This window comes from Desmodus rotundus, chromosome 8 (assembly GCF_022682495.2).
Source record: "Desmodus rotundus isolate HL8 chromosome 8, HLdesRot8A.1, whole genome shotgun sequence".
Lineage (NCBI taxonomy): Eukaryota > Metazoa > Chordata > Mammalia > Chiroptera > Phyllostomidae > Desmodus > Desmodus rotundus.
The window spans coordinates 124,216,883-124,235,611 of record NC_071394.1 but is presented as its reverse complement, the minus strand read 5'-3'; the positions used below and the strand labels follow the sequence as shown (position 1 = coordinate 124,235,611).

Below are 18,729 nucleotides of genomic sequence, written 5' to 3'. Positions count from 1 at the left end.
TGCAGTACCGTGTGAACACTCAGAAGTTAGCTTCTATCCAAACAACGGTCCTCACAAAAGCTGCCCGGCTTTGTGAGAAAACACGCAGGCAGGCCCATTTTGGCTTTCGTGATGCGAATTCTAAATGCAGAACTTACAGTAGCTCTTGAAAACTTTCACCTAGCCAGTGAAGGTTTTTTTAAATAATAATAACAATAACAACAACAACAACTATAATAGAAACTAAACAAATAAAAAGCAGCTCCACGTGTAAAGCTTAAAGCAAACCCTAGGACTCAAGCCTTTTGTAGGAAATCATATGAAATACAGGTAGAAAGAAAGTGTTGTAATTAAAAAGACCAAATGTCCAGGGGAAGTCAGTCCCCCAAGGCCGACGGTGGGGTCTGGTCCTTCCTGGGGTAAGATGACCGGTCTAAGGAGCTGTCAAACCATGGTGCCAACATGGAAGGCACAACGAACTCACGACCAGCTGGTACACGCAGGCTGGGAGGGGGCAGTTCTGCTCATCCTCTTACACTTGCTGACCTAACTGATTCCCTCCTATATCCAGAAATTGAAATGCGGACCTCAGACAGCTAGTGTTTGTTGAACGAGTGTGGTAGGTGCCCAAGCCTGTAATCACTACCCAATTCTTGTGTTCTGACCTGGTTTGGATTTCGGGTGTGGGGAGGCTTCAGGACCCAAACCTCTGGGGTCTACACCAGTTCAGAGCTTCGCAGACTCACCTTTGTGAGCACCCCACCCATCTGTCCTTATCTCTGATCTGACCCAGCACTCCCAGGGCCCCACACACATCCCTACACAACCAAAGGAGTAGTTCAGGATAAAGATCAGTGTGGCTGGGCACATAGGTGGAAACGTTTGCTACTCACTACGAATCCATCCTCAACCATTCAAGTTTCTTCCCAAGTGAAGAAACTGCACCTTGACGGCTACAGAAGACAAAGAAGGTCTGCCCTTAATTTCCACGTGTCAAGCCAGCCTATGTGCCAGCACAGTGACCAGACGGCCAAATACCCAGTGTCACAGAATTTTCTCTAGGACAAAAGTGACTTCTCACACCAAGTCTACTGCTAATATGTCATAAGCACCAAAAGCTGATCTCCAAACCAGCTTGTCACAAGAGTCGAATTCAGAAAGGTGTTCCATAGCAGATTTATATCACCCAAGTATCTACAGCAGAACATTAAAAATAAAAATACGTCCTGTTCCAGGCCTCCACCGTGTGGACACTGATGCTATTAAGGCTGCAAAACTGCACACGGGCGTTTCCCAAGGTAGGGACATTCAAACACAGGGACGTCAGAGAACTTTACAACCCTGAAGACACCATACAGCTCAATTCACAACCACGTTACTACGGAATAAGCTAAATACCTTTTTTACGGGAGGAGGAGGAGTTCGCTCCCGAGGGCCAGCGTTTAAATGAATGCACCATTTCTTCTCTTCTAGAGCTGGGCTGCAATCTCTGGAATGCATCCCAGGGCGGTGGTTTGCACTGGGTGTCTAACAGGAAATTCTGGGCAGTCTACGCATACATCACATTCCTTTCCCACCCCGAAAGAGTGGTCAACAACCACGACTTTCCTCTGGTGGAGTGTAAGGGGGGTGTTGAGGGTGGGGAGAGGCCAGGGCATAGACTACACACACATTTCAAAAGCAGATGTAGCTGCTGAGAATCCAAACATCCTTTTCTCCTAGAAAAAGGGCTTAGGCACCAAGAGTCACTTTGCAAGATGTCCAGTAAGTCCCTATTCTATTTCTGAGTGATGTGTTTTCCCCAGGGAATGCCACCCAATGCTCGATGAAAGAAACGCACCTCTGAAAGCCCATTTTCCCACTGCCGCCCGGAACTGGCCGAGGCCCCTCCAGCAGGGAGAATCAAGGGGGTGGAGCAGGGCTGCTGGCTAGAGGTTGCGCAGGAGAAATTCCCCTCTCATCCCTCCACCGTGATAGGATGTGGTTCCCCAGTTCACTGCTGGCTCATAACATTAGTTGAGTGCCTGGTTTGTGTGAGGCTCTTGACATACATCCTCTCTGGCCTCCACAGTGTGCAGGGCCAGTATGGCCACCTTTCGGATAGGAAGACAGAGACTTGGAGCACATACGACTCTGCAGCGAGGGGTTCAAAGCCAGCGCAGGCTGACTGTGAGGCTCCCAGCCATCCCACAATCCTCCTTGCCTTTCTCCAGCACTTTCTGGGTTGGGGGGTTATTTCTAGGGCAAAATTCTGAACAGGAGGCTTTGTGCCACCTGCCTTCACTGCAAATTTTATACTTTTGAAAACAAAATGAACCAATGACATTTCCGGCAGCCCTATGAGATGAAGCCAGACACAGTGGTTGTTCGGCTGTGCCCCAAATGTACCCAGGCCACCAAACTCTTTGTGACTCAGCCTCCCAGGATAGCCCCTCTTCTGGGAATGCCCTTCCTCAGGTTAGCACTTCCCCAGACCTTTGTGCTCAAGGTCATACAACTCCTAAGTAGCAGGGCTGGCTATAAACCAGGTCTATGCGAGTCTACCATCTGAGCTCTTAACTATCACTATACACATTCTGTTTCTCACATCAGGAGTCAAAGTAAGTTTATGGAACAGAGGATTTAAACAGATAATGCACTTCGGAGGAAGTAAAGGTTAAAATTTAACAGTAATCCAACAAATGAATGTTTAAACAATGAGGCCAGTGTTGCGCCTAGTAAATGAACAGAAATGATAAAAATAAAAACATAGAGCCAATGGTGGTAAGGTTTTGATGGCACAGGCCCATTCATTCATATGTTGCTGGTAGCTCTGCAAACGGGAACGACGCATTTGAAGAGCAGACGAGTGACGTGTCAAAGACCAAACAACCTGAATGTCTGAGAGAGTAGACACAGTTAATTAAATCAGCACGTAGCAACTGGAGAGAATCCTGTGCTGCCCTAAGAAATGACCATTGTGAAGACACATGCAGCAGCGTCTGTGGGCGTTCTCAGGGGAAGCATCTCAGACACTGTGCGTGTCCTGTGTCTGTAACTCTGTAATGTGCTTCTGGACAGGCTCTGGAAGGCAGGCTCCAGGGACACAGGCTTGGGACCTATCTTGTTTATGTCCACATCCCTGAGACCTAGAAATGTGCCTGTCATAACAGATGTTTATTGAATAAATGAATGCAATCCTCCCTGGCTGGTGTGGCTCAGTGGATTGAGTGCTGGCCAGCAAACCAAAGGGTTACTAGCTCAAATCCCTGTCTAGGGCACATGCCTGGGTTGTGGGCCAGGTCCCCAGTAGGGGGAGTGCAAGAGGTGACCACACATTGAAGTTTCTCTCCTCTTTCTCCTTCCCCTTCCCTCTCTAAAAATAAATAAATGAAATCCTAAAAAAAAAAAGAATGCATGAAAGGAAACATAGAACACTGAAAATCACTGATATTTTAAGAAGAAACAGTTCCTGCAATTCTTTGACTGAGAGCTCAGCTCAAGCAGCACCCCTTTCCCAGGAAGGCCTCTGGCCCACACAGCAAGCTTCCCTCCTCTACGCATCCACGTTCGGCCAACCCCTCTCTGCAGAACCCCAATTACAGCTCCATGCCATCTTTAGTGAAGATGGCAACCCCTGCTTCCTATAAAATAATTAGTGCAAACTTTCAGAGAGATTATGTAAAATTCACTAATATGTTAAGTAAGCATGGCAATCTCTGGATTACAAGGCTAGGGTGATTATTATTTTTTTTATCCTTTTCTATCATTTTATCAATATAATGAAAAAAGCGGCGTAAATATTAAAAATGCTTCTACTTAATAAAATACATGGCAACATTTTTATATATCACCAAATATCTCTCTACAACCTAATTTTTTAAAATTCAAAATGTAATTTTATTTTTTATTATTTTTTAAATTATATTTTATTGATTATGCTATTACAGTCGTCCTGATTTTACTTTTTGTCCCTCCACCTCTCAGGCAATCCCCCCACCATTGTTCATGTCCATGGGTCATTCATATAAGTTCTTTGGCTACTCCATTTCCTATACATCCCCATGGCTATTATTCTGTGACTACCTATTTGTACTTCTTAATCCCCTCACCTCTTCACCCATTCTCCCCCACCCCCTCCCATCTGCCAACCATCAAAACGCTCTCCCTATCCATGATTCTGTCTCTGTTCTTCTTGTTTGCTTAGTTTGTTTCTTTAGATTCAATTGTTGATAGATATGTGTTTATCGGCATTTTATTGTTCATAGTTTTGTTCATCTTCTTTTTCCTAAATAAGTCCCTTTAACATTTCATATAATAATGGTTTGGTGATGATGAACTCCGGTAGTTTTTTCTTGTCTGGGAAGCTCTTTAGATCCTCTTTGATTCTAAATGATAGCTTTTCTGGGTAGGGCAATCTTGGAGGTAGGTCCCTGCTTTTCATGACTTTGAATATTTCTTGCCAATCCTCTCTAGCCTGCAAAGTTTCTTTTGAGAAGTCAGCCAACAGTTTTATGGCAACTTCCTTGTAGGTAACTAACTTCTTTTCTCCTGCTGCTTACAAGATTCTCTCTTTATCGTTAATATTTGGTGTTTTAATTATGATGTGTCTTGGGGTGGGCCTCTTTGCATCCATCATAATTGGGACTCTTTGTGCTTCCTGGATTTGCATGTCTATTTCCTTCACCAAATTAGGGAAGTTTCCTTTCATTATTTTTTCAAATAGATTTCCAAGTTCTTGCTCTTTTTCTTCTCCTTATGGTACTCCTACGATGTGAATGTTGGACCTCTTGAAGTTGTCCCAGAGGCTGCTTATACTATCCTCATTTTTTTGGATTATTTTTTCTTCTTGTTGTTCTGATTGGTTGTTTTTTTCTTCCTTATGTTCAAAATCATTGATTTGATTCTTGGCTTCATCCATTCTACTGCTGTTTCCCTGTAAATTGTTCTTTATTTCAATTGGCATATCCTTTGTTTCTGACTGGATCTTTTTCATGTTGCTGAGGTCCTCACTGAGTTCCTTGAGCATCCTTATAAACAGTGTTTTGAACTTTGCATCTGATAGACTGCTGATCTCCATTTCACTTAGCTCTTTTACTGGAATATTAATCTGTTCTTTCATTTGGGCCCTGTTTCTTTGTCTCCTCATTGTGGCAGCCTCCCTGTGTTTGTTTCTATGTATTAGGCGAAGTTGCTTTGAATCTGTGTCTTGGTAGTGTAGCCTTATGTAGTAGGTGTCCCGTAGGGTCCAGTGACACAGCCTCCCCTATCACCCAAGCTGGGGACTCAAGGTGTGCCCTTTGTGTGGGCTGAGTACACCCTCCTCCTGTAGTGGAGCCTTGGTTGCTGTTGGCAGATCAATGGGAGGGATTTACCCAGGCCAGTCAGCTGCAAGGACTGTCTGTGACCACTGATCACCAACCTCCACCCTCTGTGGAGGATCAGCTGTGCAGGGGCAGGGTGGTGATGCTCCAACATGGTCTGTAGCTGTCCACTGGGTGCACTGGCCCTGGGGTTTCCCGGGTGGTGCAGGCCAAGGTCAGCCCCCACCTGTGTTTTGCTTGGGGCCACCCTGCCTGAGCTATAAAGCAATCTGAGATGGCTGTTGTACTTGTGTTGGGCTTGGAGATTCCCAGGTGAAGCCAAGCTGTGAATCTAGGCTGACTGCTGTTAGTGCCAGGCATGGGGGTCACTGAGGTCAGCTACTGCTTATTTGAGAGAATTTAGGAAGTTGAGTAGCATGAGCTGAGACCAGCCATTCATATGGAAAAGCAGCTTGGGTGGGCCCATAAGTTGGATGGGGCAGAGTCTCTGGGGGGTCTCCCAGGTGGGTCAAACAATGTTAGCCAGGTTGATGAAGTCTCAGATATGGCACCAGCTTGCCAGCTCTGTGGCTCTGTTGGGGGAGGGCTTAGAAAAGGGACAATGGCCTCTGCTCACCTTGAAGCCAGACATTTCAGTTTCTCCCAGTTTGCCACTGGTCCCTCTCAAGTTGCCACCCCAGTGCTGGAGCCCAGAGAGAGTGAGCCTGAGTACATGAGTCTGTGTGTGGGTTCTTTAAGAGGAACTGCTTGGGGATCCAGAAGTTTCTTCCATTGACTCAATGCCCCCTGGTGTTTGCAGCCAGAAGTTGTGGGGACTTATCTTCCTGGCACTGGAACTCTGGGCTGGAGAACCTCGTGTGGGGCTGGTACTCCTTGCTCCTTAGATATCCCCCCTGAATTTTTATCCATCACACATGGGTGTGGGACCATCCTGTTCTGTGTCTGCGACCCTTCTACCAGCCTGGATGGATGTGGTTTCTTTAATTACATAGTTGTGAGACTTCCATTCACCTTGATTTGTGACAGTTCTGACTGATGGTTGTTCTATATTTCAGTTATAATTTTGATGTGGTTGTGTGAAGAGGCAAGCCATGTCTGCCTATGCCATCTTGACTGGAAGTCTACAACCTAATTGTGATTGGTTGTGTTGTATTCCACAGTATGGATGAACACTGGACCACATGTAAACTAACTTTGGACATTTATGTTGTTTCCTTTAGAAACATGTTCTATAACAACTACTGCAATTTGTTTGCAACAGCAATCCTGAGAATAATCTAGTTGTCCATCAATATGGGACAAAATATATCTCTGGGTGGAATATTACACAGCCATTAACAAGAAGGCTGCAGCTCCATCTGTACAGATGATAGCCAACACTTATCCTAAGTAAGATGTGCCAGGTGCTATTTTATGCACTTGATATACATTAACTCATTTAATCCTTTTAGTAATCTTATGAGGTAAGGACTGTTATTATATTCACTTTATAAATGAGGAAATTAAGGTCCAGAGAAGTTAAGAAACTTGCCTAATAAATAGTAGAGTTCGTTCAAACCCAAATATTATGCTCTTAGCCTCTGCACTGTGTTGCCTACTGAAAATGGAGCTCTTTCTGAGGCATGTTAAGTGAGGAAAGCAAGATACAAATGGTACATATAGCAGACTACTATCAACCTCCAAATACAAACTTAAATAAGTTAACAAAATAATAAGCACAAGGATGTGTATGTTCTGACATGTGTAAAGAGTACCTCTGGAAAGACTTATAAATAACTGGTTGCTTCTTCATAGGAGAGAAACGGAGGACAGAACTGGGTGGGAGGGAGAATTAGTTTTCACTCTATTCACTTTGCATTCTTTGAATTTTGTATTATGTATTAAAATAGTAACTTTGTATCATGTATTATGCATTATAATAAGTAAAAACGTCAAAAGTAATACTGCAGTGCACATAGTGTCCATAATTTTATGTGCATGTCTAATGTTTCCCTTAGAAGAAAATCCGAGAAATGTAATTGCTGAGACCAAAGTCTTTCAAAAGAATGTCAAGCCTCTTGATACCTGTGGACTAGCTGTCATTCAGAGAGGCTGTGTTGATGTGAGCTCCCACCCATGGGGTGTTACGCGAAGGCTGTGCCAACACTGGGACTTTAAACAGCCTTTGACAATCTGAAAGGTAAAAGTGGCAACTCGTTGTTGCTTTCATTTGCATTTCTTTGACTGCCACTCAAGTTCCACAATCTCTGCTATGCTTTTTGGCCATTTCTGTTTCTTCTTTTGAGAATGTGCTTATAAATTTTTTTGCCTATTTTTCTATTTTGTCCTTTGATTTTTAAGGGTTCCTTTGTCATGTATTAGACACGAAATCCTTGCACTGTTCCGTATGTTAGAAATTATCTCAGTTTGTTTTAAGCATTTACTTTTGCTTATAGTGGTTCTGGACAAACAGAAACTTTGCGTTTTTAGGAAGTCAAATCTAACAATCTTTTCTTAATAATTCTTTCCCACCCTTAAATATGACATACTATTCACTCATATTTTTGTTCTAGGTCTTTTTCAGTTTAAAGTAAATATCTCTTAAAGTAAATATTCTTTTTGTTTGGAGTTTATTCTGCTATATAGTAGGATATATGAATCTAGTATTTCCCCCCAAAAGAGTAAACCAGTATCTTAATAATATTTATTGAACAATTCATCCTCATATACTAATTTGGGCACTTCATTCCACTCCACTCCACTCTTCTGCTTGTGCCAGTAACACAGCTTTGCTACTACAAGTTTACTGTTTTATATTTAATAGTACCAGTTCCCCTTTGCTATTGTTTTCAAAAAATTTTTGGATAATCTACCCTTTTATGCTTCCAGGTGAATGTCAGTATCACTTTATCAAGTTTTAAAAAAATACCATTGGGATTTAGTTACATTAGGCTCATAAAATATACATACACTGATTATAGTTAATTCCATTAAAGCAATTAAAGGAAGGTTAAAATGAAAAAGTAAAAAAAAAAAATCCATTTGTTGTACCTTATTTCTAAAAACTGCCAAGATTAAAAGTGGTCTTGGTTATCAGGTTAGAATAGACTGTTGTGACTATAAGATGTTTTATTTAGTCCCATGGGAACCACAAAGAAAATACCTACAGTAGATACATCAGAAAATGAGAAGAATAAAATTGTGCAACCACAAAAATCAACAAAACACAAAGGAAGACAGCTAGAAAGGAAAAGAGGGGCAAAAATATTATAAGACAGGCAGAAAACAATTCAAATGCAATACTAAGTTTCTCCCCAACCATAATCACTATAAATTTAAATAAATTAAAATCCCCAATCAGAAGACATAAAGAGTCTGAATGGATAAAAAATAAGATTCAATTATATGCTGTCTGCAAGAGATTCACCTTAAATTTAAGACACATAGGCTAAAAGTGAAAGGATGGAAAAAAGATATCCCATGCAAATGTTAGCCAAGGAAGGAGACTGGCAATGCTTACATTAGACAAGACAACCTTTATGTCAAAAACTGTCACAACAGGCAAAGAAAAATGTTACCTAATGGAAACGGGTCAATGCACCCGGAAGACATAATAATTATAAATATATGCATATACACCCAACATCAGAGCACACACATATATGAAGCAAACATGGATAGAACGGAAGGGAGAAATAACAACACAGTAATAGGATATTCCAATAACCTACTTTCATTTGTGAACAGAACATCTTAGAAGACAAAGAAATAGAGGACTGTGACACCACTGTAGAACAAGTGGACCTAACAGACACACAGAGAACGTTCCAGCCAACAGCAGCAGAACACGTATTCTTTTCAAGCTCACACTAAACATTCTCTAGATTAGATCATATATTAGGTCACAAAACAAGTCTTAACAAATGTAAGATGATGGAAGTCACACCAAGTATCTTTTCTGACGCCAATGGAATGAACTTACAGATCAACAGCAGAAGGAAAACTGGAAAATTCACAAATGTTTGGAAATTGAGTAACATACTCTTAAATAACCAATGGGTCAAAAAAGAAATCAAAAGAAAAATTAGAAAAATCTCTTGAGACAAATGAAAATGAAAACAATATACCAAAACTAATAGGATGTAGCAAACACAGCATGCAGAGGGAAGTTTATAGTGGTAAACAAATGTGGACATTAAAAAAGAAGAAAGATATCAAATTAACATCCTAATTTTATACCTCAAGGAATTAGAAAAAGAAGAGCAAACTAAGCCCAAAGTTAGAAGAAGGAAGGAGATGACAAAGATTAGAGCAGAAATAAAACAGAATAGAAAATAAATCAATGAAATTGAGTTGGTTCTTTGAAAAGATCAACAAAATTGGTGAACCTTAACTAGATTAACAAAAAGGAAAGGAGATGCAAATACATTAGAGAGGAAACATTACAACTGATGTTACAGAAATATGAAGGATCATAAGAAACAACTATGCCACTGGACAGCCTAGAAGAAATGGAGAAATTCCTACAAATATACAATGTACCAAGACTGAATCCTGAAGAAACAGAAAATCTGAAGAGTCCCATAACAAATAAGTTGATTAATTAGTAATCCAGTAACACCCAACAAAGAAAAGCCCAAGGCCAGGTGGCTTCACTTGAGAATTCTACCAAACATTCAAAGAAGAATTAATGTCAGTCCTTCTCAAACACTTCCAAAAAATTAAAGAGAAAGGAACACTTCAAACTGATTTTATGAGGCCAGCATTATCCTGATACCAAAGCCAGACAAAGACACTACAAGAAGAGAAAACCTAAGGGCAATATCCCTGAGGACAGTAGATGTAAAAATCCTCAACACAATACTTGCCAGACCAATGTAATAGCACAGAAACAGGATCATACACCATGACCAAGTGGGATTTATCCCTGGAACGCAAGGATGGTTGAACATACAAGTCAGTCAATGGGATACATCACAGTAATAGAGTGAAAGATAAAGATCACAGGATCAACAGATGCAGAAAAAGCATTTGACAAAACTGAACACCCTCTCCTGATAAAAACACTAAAAAACCCCCCCTAGGAATAAAAGAAAATTACCTCCATATAAGAAGAGCTATATATGAAAAGCCCATAGTTAACATCATACTCAAAGTGAAAAACTCAAAGCTTGTCCTCGAAGAATAGGAAAAAAGCAAGGATGTCCACTCTCACCACTTCTACTCATCATAGTCCTGGAAGTCCTAGCTAGAGCAAGTGGGCAAGCAAAAGAGATAAAAGGCATCCAAATTGGAATGGAATACGTAAAATTATCTCAGCTCGCAGATGACACGATCTTTTTTTTCCAATTACAGTTGCCATACAATGTGATATTAATTTCAAGCGTACAATTTAGTAATTAGACACTTATGTAACTTACAAAGTACATGATCTTATTGGCTGAAAAACTCTAAAGATGCCACAAGAAAACTATTAAACTAATAAACAAATTCAGCAAAATTGTTGGCTACAAAGTTAATGTATAAAAATCAATCGCATTTCTATTCACCTACAATGAAAAATCCCCAAAGGAAATTAAGAACGAAACTGCATTTACAGTAGTATCGAAAGGAATAAAAAACACTTAGGAATAAAGTTAACCATGGAGGTGAAAAACTTACACACTGAAAACTACAAAACAATGTTGAAGGAAATTAAAAGAAACACAAATAAATGGTAAGACAGCCTTGTTCATGGATTGGAAGGCTTAATATCGTTAAAATGTCCACCCGATGCAAAGCAATCTAAAGTCGATGTAATCCTTACCAGAATCCCAGTGGCTTTTTTCCCCAGAAAATAGAAAAAAACAATCCTAGTATTCACACGGAACAAGAGACCCCTAACAGCTAAAACAATCTTGAGAAAAAAGAACAAAGCTGCAGGCCTCACACTTTCTGACTTCAAAACTTATTATAAAACTCCAAACAGCATGGTACTGGCATAAAGACTGATAATAGACCAATGGAACAAAATAGCCCAGAAATAAACCCACACACATCTTCAGTCAGAGAGCCAAGACGACACAGTGAAGAAAGTATAGTCTCTTCAATAAATGGTGTTTCTGAAAACTGGATATTCACATGCAAAATCATACAACTGGACCCTTATTTTACCCCATATACAAAAATCAACAAAATGTGTTAAAAACTTAAACTGAACTGAAAACGGGGTATCAAAGAGATAGCTACACTCTCGTGTGCACTGAAGCATTATTGAAAATAACCTAGATATGGAAACAGCCTAAGAGCCCATCAATGGAGGAATGTGGATAGAGAAAATGTGGTCTATGTATGGTAGAATATTATTCAGCCTTAAAAAAGAAAAAAATACTGTCACATGCTACACATGGTTGACCCTGGAGCACATTATAGTGATGAAATAAGCCAGGCACAAAAGGACCAGTACTGTACGCTCCTGCTTCTGTGGTTGCCAGGGGCTGCAGAGTAGGGGGACGGGGACCTGTTGTTCCGTGGTGCAGAGTTTCAGTCACTCGAGATGGAAAAGTTCGAGAGAGGTGATGTACAACAGCATTCATACAGTTAACAACACTTTACTGTTCACTGAAAAATTCATTGAAAGGGTAGATTTCATGTTAAATGTTTGTGTGTTTGTTTTGGCCACATTAAAAAAAAGGTGGCTTTGGCAGAAGCCACAGCGACTAGCTGACCGAATGCCTTCTCTACTGTGCTGGTGGCTCACGTGCTTGACCTTCTACAAGCCTCACCTCATGCAGGTATCGTCACCCGCATTTTACCGGTCAAAAGCGGAGCAGCTAGACTTTGCCCAAGGATGCATGGCAGCTAAGCGGTGCAACTGGAATTTGTACTCAGGTTGTTAAGCCTGCAAAGCCTGTACTTTCCTGCCCACCACCTTTATGCCAAATGCACAGAGGGGCATCTCTCTCCCTCTCTCTGGCCGGTCAGCGACCCGAGTGCAGGGGCTTGTTCCCTCCTGGCTCACCACCACCACTGCCGAACACCGGGCACTGCAGTTATTCTTGAGATAATGAATGCGTTTGCTTCTTATTCTCGTTGACAAAAGCCAACATTGCACTAAAAAATGCTCATGATTGGGTCAAACTTCTTCCAATGTATTTAATTAAAATTGCTAGTTAAAGGAGCAAGTCAGCTCACTCAGATGATTCCACTTCTATGTTGGTCCTGCAATTACAATGTAACCCTACGTGCATTCTGCTCTCTATCTGGTCATACCAAGTACTGGTTCAAAACTGAAAAGAGGAATAATCACCCCCAAATAATGCCTCAGAGTCCTCCATTATCCTCCTCAAAGAACTGACAGTTCTCCAGGCCAGAAACGAAACAAAAAGCTCCCATCTGTCGGTCAGTGAATCTTCAATTCCTACATCAGCTTCGCCACTGATCAACTGTGATGATATGCACATCGTTTATTCTGATCTATGTGGTCTACGAGGCAAGACCTGGAGGTCTGGACTCCCTGGGATTCTGCCACGAGCGTTCCCTTGATCAGAGGGCCCTCCCACACCTACGTGTCAGGCCAGTGTCCCTGTCAGTGGTGAAGGGCTGGGTCAGGGAGGGCCTGCAGGTCACCGAAGAACTTGCTTTTTCCTCTGATTGAGCTAGGAAAGTCGTTGGAACAGTGCCATAACCGTGGCAGGCTTATGACAAATTAAATAAAAGCTATTTAGGGCTCAAGTCAGGTGCTGTGGAACCACCTCACCTGAGGTACACTCTTGGTTTTGGGGAACTATCACCTCCGCAAGGAAGGAACTAGACAGGTGATTTGTGTCCTCCGCCTTTCCTCCCACTGTTACCACCCTCCCCTGGCCTCCGCACATACATACCTCCCCCAGATTCCTTCAGTAATGCTCCCCACCTTTACCTGCCTGTCAGCACCTGCTCTGTTCCCAGGACCACATACATACTCTGTTCCCAGGACCCAGTGCAAAAAGCACATGCAGGGCCCCTTGTTCAAAAAGTAAGAATTTCAAGAAAGAAATAGCAGAGCATTAAACCAAGTGCAGTGGGGGGCAGGGGGATGGGGAAGAGGGGCCTCTGCCTGGTGTTCCTGACCATTCCTACTCTACCCAAGAAGGCAGATGCAGGCAGGAGGGGGAATGCAGGCCCCACCCCCTCCAACGCAGACCTGGGTGGAGGTGTAGGGTAACAGCAGTCCTTGACACACTCTACAAAGAACCAGGGCTGGGAGGGCAGTCTTTTAGAGGGCAAGGCCAGCTTCCAGGAGGGGGAAAGCTGACACTAAAAGAGAGGGCTCAACAGCAATGGTTCCCGAGTGTGCCCTCGGCACTGGGCATTGAGGGAAAGAGACACCGATGGATGATGCAGGTCGGTCAAGCCTTCCCTTGGGCAGGGCAGTCTCCCGGGGAATGGGGACTGCAGCGGAGCTGGAAGGATGGACAGAAGGCCTATGGAGGGACACTTATACGGGACAATGGAAAGTTACAGAGGCAAGCTAGCAGCCAGTGTGTCTGAGGGGCAACGAGGAGGCCAATGTGGCCTGTGGCAGAAGATGTCCCATCAAGTGAGACCAGAGTGTGGGGAGGGCAGGCTTCAGCCTGAAGGAAGTGTGTGTGTGTGGGGGGGGTATCAGGGAATGCTTTGAGGAGTGGCAGGGACAGGATGAGAGCTGTGCTCTTGGAAGGCTCGTCTGGCAGTGTATGAAGGACAGGAGGCAGGCTTAGATCCTCATCTAAGCAGGGGTCAGGCTGGTGAGGGCAGGGGGGCGGGAGCCCATCAGATTAGCCGGATAGAACCTTCCTACCCTTGGCGGTGGGTCCGCACAGATGGACAGACCTGAGAGGAGGTTTAGAGGCACATTTCCAAGCAAGCGACGAGCAACAAGAGAAAGGCACACCCCCGGGACAAAGTTCCCTGGCAGGATGCCGCAAACCACGTGCATCCCGCAGAATTCCTAATTTTAGAAACCAGACTGGAACTTGTCTCACCAAAATAAACCTAGCCCCAAATATTTACTTTTATCATGATTTTGCAGTTGTGGAGGCAGGAAGACCAACACGAGCCGCAGGACACTGTACATGTTGCCCACCAGGACAATCCCTCAGGGTGCCCACTGGTGTCCCTTGCTGGAGAAGCTGGCGGGGACGATAGAAGGGAGTCTCCCGGTAGAAGGAAATACTGCTGGCGTAGGGTCGGTCAGCACTGGTTTTCAGCCTCTCGAACATCAACTCTGGACTTCAGAACCCTTCCAAATTCCTTTTTCGCATGGATAAACAAGCCTTCCAATGGTGGGACAGCAACCACAAGGGACAAAAGAGCAAATGGCAGACCTAGCGATGTTTATTTCCATCCTATAAACAGGACACACAGTTCTCCTTCTCCCGTTGGGCCGGATAATGGAACAGCGCTAGCATGAGCTATAACGAACTCTGAATTCTTACCTCGGGAGTTTTCAGACAGGAAAATCGCACCTTGGACTAGTGTGAATGCTATACCTGGCAAAAGGCCTCTTGTTTTTGTTCCCAGGTTTCAAACATAGAAACCTTTCCCTGCTTTAACAAGAGAGGGTAAAATGTAAGAGTTCACGCTTATTGCCACATTCTGATCAGAACAGGCACCAGCTCTAATGCATATGGACAAGTGTTTTCAGATTAATTCTGAAAATGTCATTAAATGATATGTTTGCATTGTGTCCCTCCTACTATTGTAGTGTTCTGAGAGCCTAAATGAGTGTTTTAATACTGTTGGGATTTTGTATTGGTTTGTGTGTTGTTTCATTAAAAACAAAACAAAACAAAACAGAGAAAAGCACGCAAAACCTAGGAGGCTTGTTTGTGTTAACTAGCTAACAGTTTAATAATTCAGATGGAAATATGCACATTAAAATGTCCCTGTCAATGGCCTATCATTTTTAACTGTACAATTTGAATTCCCGTAACAGAATGGCTTGATGATAAATGTTTTCGGTTGTATGTTCCTTTACTAGGAATTTTCTAGGGTATAAAACCTTTAAGTGGAAAAATATTAACAAAGAAACCTCTCTAGGTGGAAATACATAAACCATGCGTTTCAAAATAAATACCACACTTTGGGGACTGAACATGGAAGAAGAAGTACCACGTGATTCTTGCTACACAGAGTTCCACTCTGCCAAGATCAGATATTTTAAGAACACACTTGAACTATCAGCTGGGATGGCGGTCCTTTGGAAGTCTTCACAGCATTTTCAGGGTTTCCCGAAAGAAGACCTCAGGGCTCCTTTCTCCAACGGACTGCTTCACTGGCACTTTAAGAACACTAGGAATGTGGACGTCAACTTCAGCTTTTCCTCCTGTACCCCCACAATCCATCAGGCCCAGGCTCCTCTCCCCATCTGCTCAGCCGTCATCCTGGCCCACGCCGCCACCCCCCCCACCCTCCCTGGAGACCGTGCAACAGTCTGCTGACAGTTCTTTCCCCACCCACTCTCTCAGACTGATCTTTTCTCAAGCGCAGATGTGGTGAGGCCCCTTTTCTGCGTAGAGCCCCGTGGTGGCCCTACCTGACTCGGACTGGGTTGTTGTAATGTTACATAAGATCAAGTAACAAAGGGAAGTAAAGGATGCTTGCTTGGTGGACTCACCCTTCTCTGTCCCCGATGGAAGCATTGTCCTGGCCTGTCAAATACCCAAGGCTGGCACAGTCCCGCAGGCCCATGGGCCCTGAGCCTGGGCTGGGCGGCAGCCTGGAAGGCAGCCCTGACACCGGACACGCACGTCAGTGCTTCAGGGCAGAAGGCAGCAAGGCCCTGGCGGGTGAGTGGACTGTGTTCACAAGCCTTGCTTGCCAGTCACTTGGTTGGGACCTGGAATGCCATTTCCCATAAATACCATGTGATAAAGAGTGATAACAGGGGTGCCCACACTGGTCCATAAGGTCCGATTTAACCCGTAACTCAACAGACCCACATTTGCAAGGAAAAGGAGTAGCAATCTATTTAGTAAAGATTCTCCTGAGCAGAGGAGGGAGAATCTCCCAACGGGATGGAGCAGCTGGTGTTTCCGGCCCATTTCCTGTCCTGAGATCCACTTTCACCTTGGGAACCCAACTGGCCCCCACTGGCCCTGCTCCCGGTTCCTCAGGGCACTGCTCCCAGACCACTCAGGCTTGCTCTGGGGACAGACCCTGGCCTTGATGCTCACAGCACTGCAAGCCTTCAGTCTGGGGACACACTCAAGAACCAAACTCCAAGTTACCTGTAAAGGCCACTGGATGTGGTTGACTTCAGGCTCCTCCCCTTGGGTACTCCAAGGGGCTGTTCTCCCGCTCCTGCCCCAAGGAGATATCTTCAGGCACAAGAGTGCTCCCCTACCCAAGACTTGGGAAAAGGCCCTCAAGCACTTTGAAACTTGGCAGAGACAAGGTCCAAGAGAAGAGGGCACAAAGAAGCAGGATGACCCAGCCTGGCCAGGAGTTGGAAGGACCACGCTTGGACAGTGGGTGTGTCCCCTTCCCCTGGAGTTGAGGCTTCATAACAGTTCTAAACCAGCACACAAGTTGCACACACTGTGTGTGTGTGTGGTGGTGGTTGTGTTAGGGGTTGGGATTGCTTTCTTACACCAGGTATGTGCCAGGTGCTGACCAGGCACCGGGAGATGAAAAACAGTTAACTAAGCCAATGTTTTTCTCCTGGGGAAACACCCAAACTAGTGGGAGGAGACAGTACACATCCCTACCTGTAACTCAGTCTCTAAACTTGGGGTGCCAGCTATGACCTGGGGCAAACATGTCTGGGAGACAGCATCAAGGGGCCACTGCTGTGACAGTCACCAAGCCCGGCTGGGGGCGGGGGTGCCACCTCTCCCATGGGAGCAGTGGAAAGAATCCCAGACAGCATCCAGTCTGCAACATCCTTTTCCTCAGAAAAGTCCTTTAGCCCATCAGAAGTTCGACTCTGCCATCTGGGGGGGGTGTGGGAAAGGCCCTGTGCAGGCCACCTCCAGGAGCTGTTGTGAGAGATAACGTAATGGGCAGGAAAGTACTTGGACGGCTGCATGGGCGGAGGAGGACTGTACTGCTCTTTCCTCCTCCAGTCTCGAGGGCTCTGATTCAAACCCGCATGGGGTAGGGAGGGCTCTGTGCGGGCTGGAACCAAGGCCCATAGGGCTGAGAAAGTGGGAAGGGTACTGGGGCTCCCAGGAGGTTGGGGGCAGGGAAGAGGCTGGAACTGGGCGGGATTATTAGCTCCTCTTAAACCTTGGCGAGCTAAGCAGACCAAAACATTTCCCTTATTCCAAACAGCAAGCGAAATGCACCACATTCAAACCCTAGTTATTGAGAGCACAGCAGGACGTGGGTAAAGGTAGATGTGTGATCGTAAACCAAACACTAATCTTCCCTCACAGCTCCTGCAAACCCAGGGGGAGCCTGATGCTGATGCAGAACCCACTATTTTGGAGGAAGGGGAGCCCTGGCCCTTTTCCCATTCCGTCCTTCAGCTGCAGGCTCCCGTCTACGAGCTAACATTCCAGCTCTCGAAACTGCAGCCTCCCACACATTCCTCTGGTTTTGGATTAGAAAATACTGGTTGTCATTAAATAATCCCTCAAGGAAACTGTCCTCAATACCTACCCCTATTTCCTGTCCAGGTTTCCACCTCACCCTTGACTTTTAAAATAAAGAGGGAGGTGAGGATATATTCAGAGAATCGGTCCTTCTGGCATGTCATGTTAATTATCAACTTGAGGCAAAATTCCAATCCCGTTTCCCCAGAGAAGGGGCAAGCTTTAAATTCTATCGCGAGGATACCGTTCTGAATGAGAGGTTCTATCTTGGAGCAGCCTCCCGAAAACAACAAAAATCCTCTCCAAGTTCAGGAGTCCACGGTGAAGTGCCTTCCATAGAACAGTCTCATTTTCAAACTTTCAAATATAATGGGTATCCGTTTTAAAAAAAGTAACTCGTACATGGACACCCACTATGAAACAGGAAAAGCTGAGGAGCTGCTGTGTGTGGGTGGGTGTGGGGGGGAGGGGTGGGGAAGGGTGGAGCGCAGGAAGAACTGTCTCTGATCTACTCAGGCCAAGACTGGAAAGCCACTGATACCTCACAGAATCTATTTTTTTATATTTTGCATAATCTTTTTAGTAATAAATATTTCAACTGGCACCAGTCCTGTTAAATAAAAGGTGTTGCTGCTACTCCCACAATGCCCCCTAGTCTACTCGTATCATTGAGAACAGGGCCTGTTTCCCCAACTAGAGTGGGGGCTCCTCGGGGGCAGGGGACAGTGTTTTCTTCACGATCCGACCAGGCCAGCAGCAGAGGCCCCAGATCGCACGTGGTTCACGTTTGCTGGGTGAGTGATCCACCCTGTCTCCGAGCTCCTGGTGCTGTTCATTATTTAAGGCCCTATCTCTGTGATGCAGAAAGACAAGACAAGTGAGCAGACAGATGGACAACTCTACCACAGTCACTGAACACAATTTCTTCG

At 44.4% G+C, this 18,729-nt stretch overlaps 1 protein-coding gene across 3 annotated transcripts in view; it reads right to left on the bottom strand.

The window, feature by feature from the left end:
- CTDSPL (CTD small phosphatase like) overlaps positions 1–18,729 on the bottom strand; it is a 115,536-nt gene that overhangs the window by 39,824 nt on the left and 56,983 nt on the right. Inside the window, exon 1 of one of the 3 annotated variants that reach the window (XM_045199716.2) lies at positions 1,378–1,453. The exons of the other annotated variants lie outside the window; for them this stretch is intronic. Within the exon in view, the coding sequence (XP_045055651.1) occupies positions 1,378–1,438 (61 nt within the window). The 5' untranslated portion in view covers positions 1,439–1,453. Of the gene's footprint in view, positions 1–1,377; positions 1,454–18,729 lie in introns of those variants that run through there. 3 annotated transcript variants of the gene reach the window in all.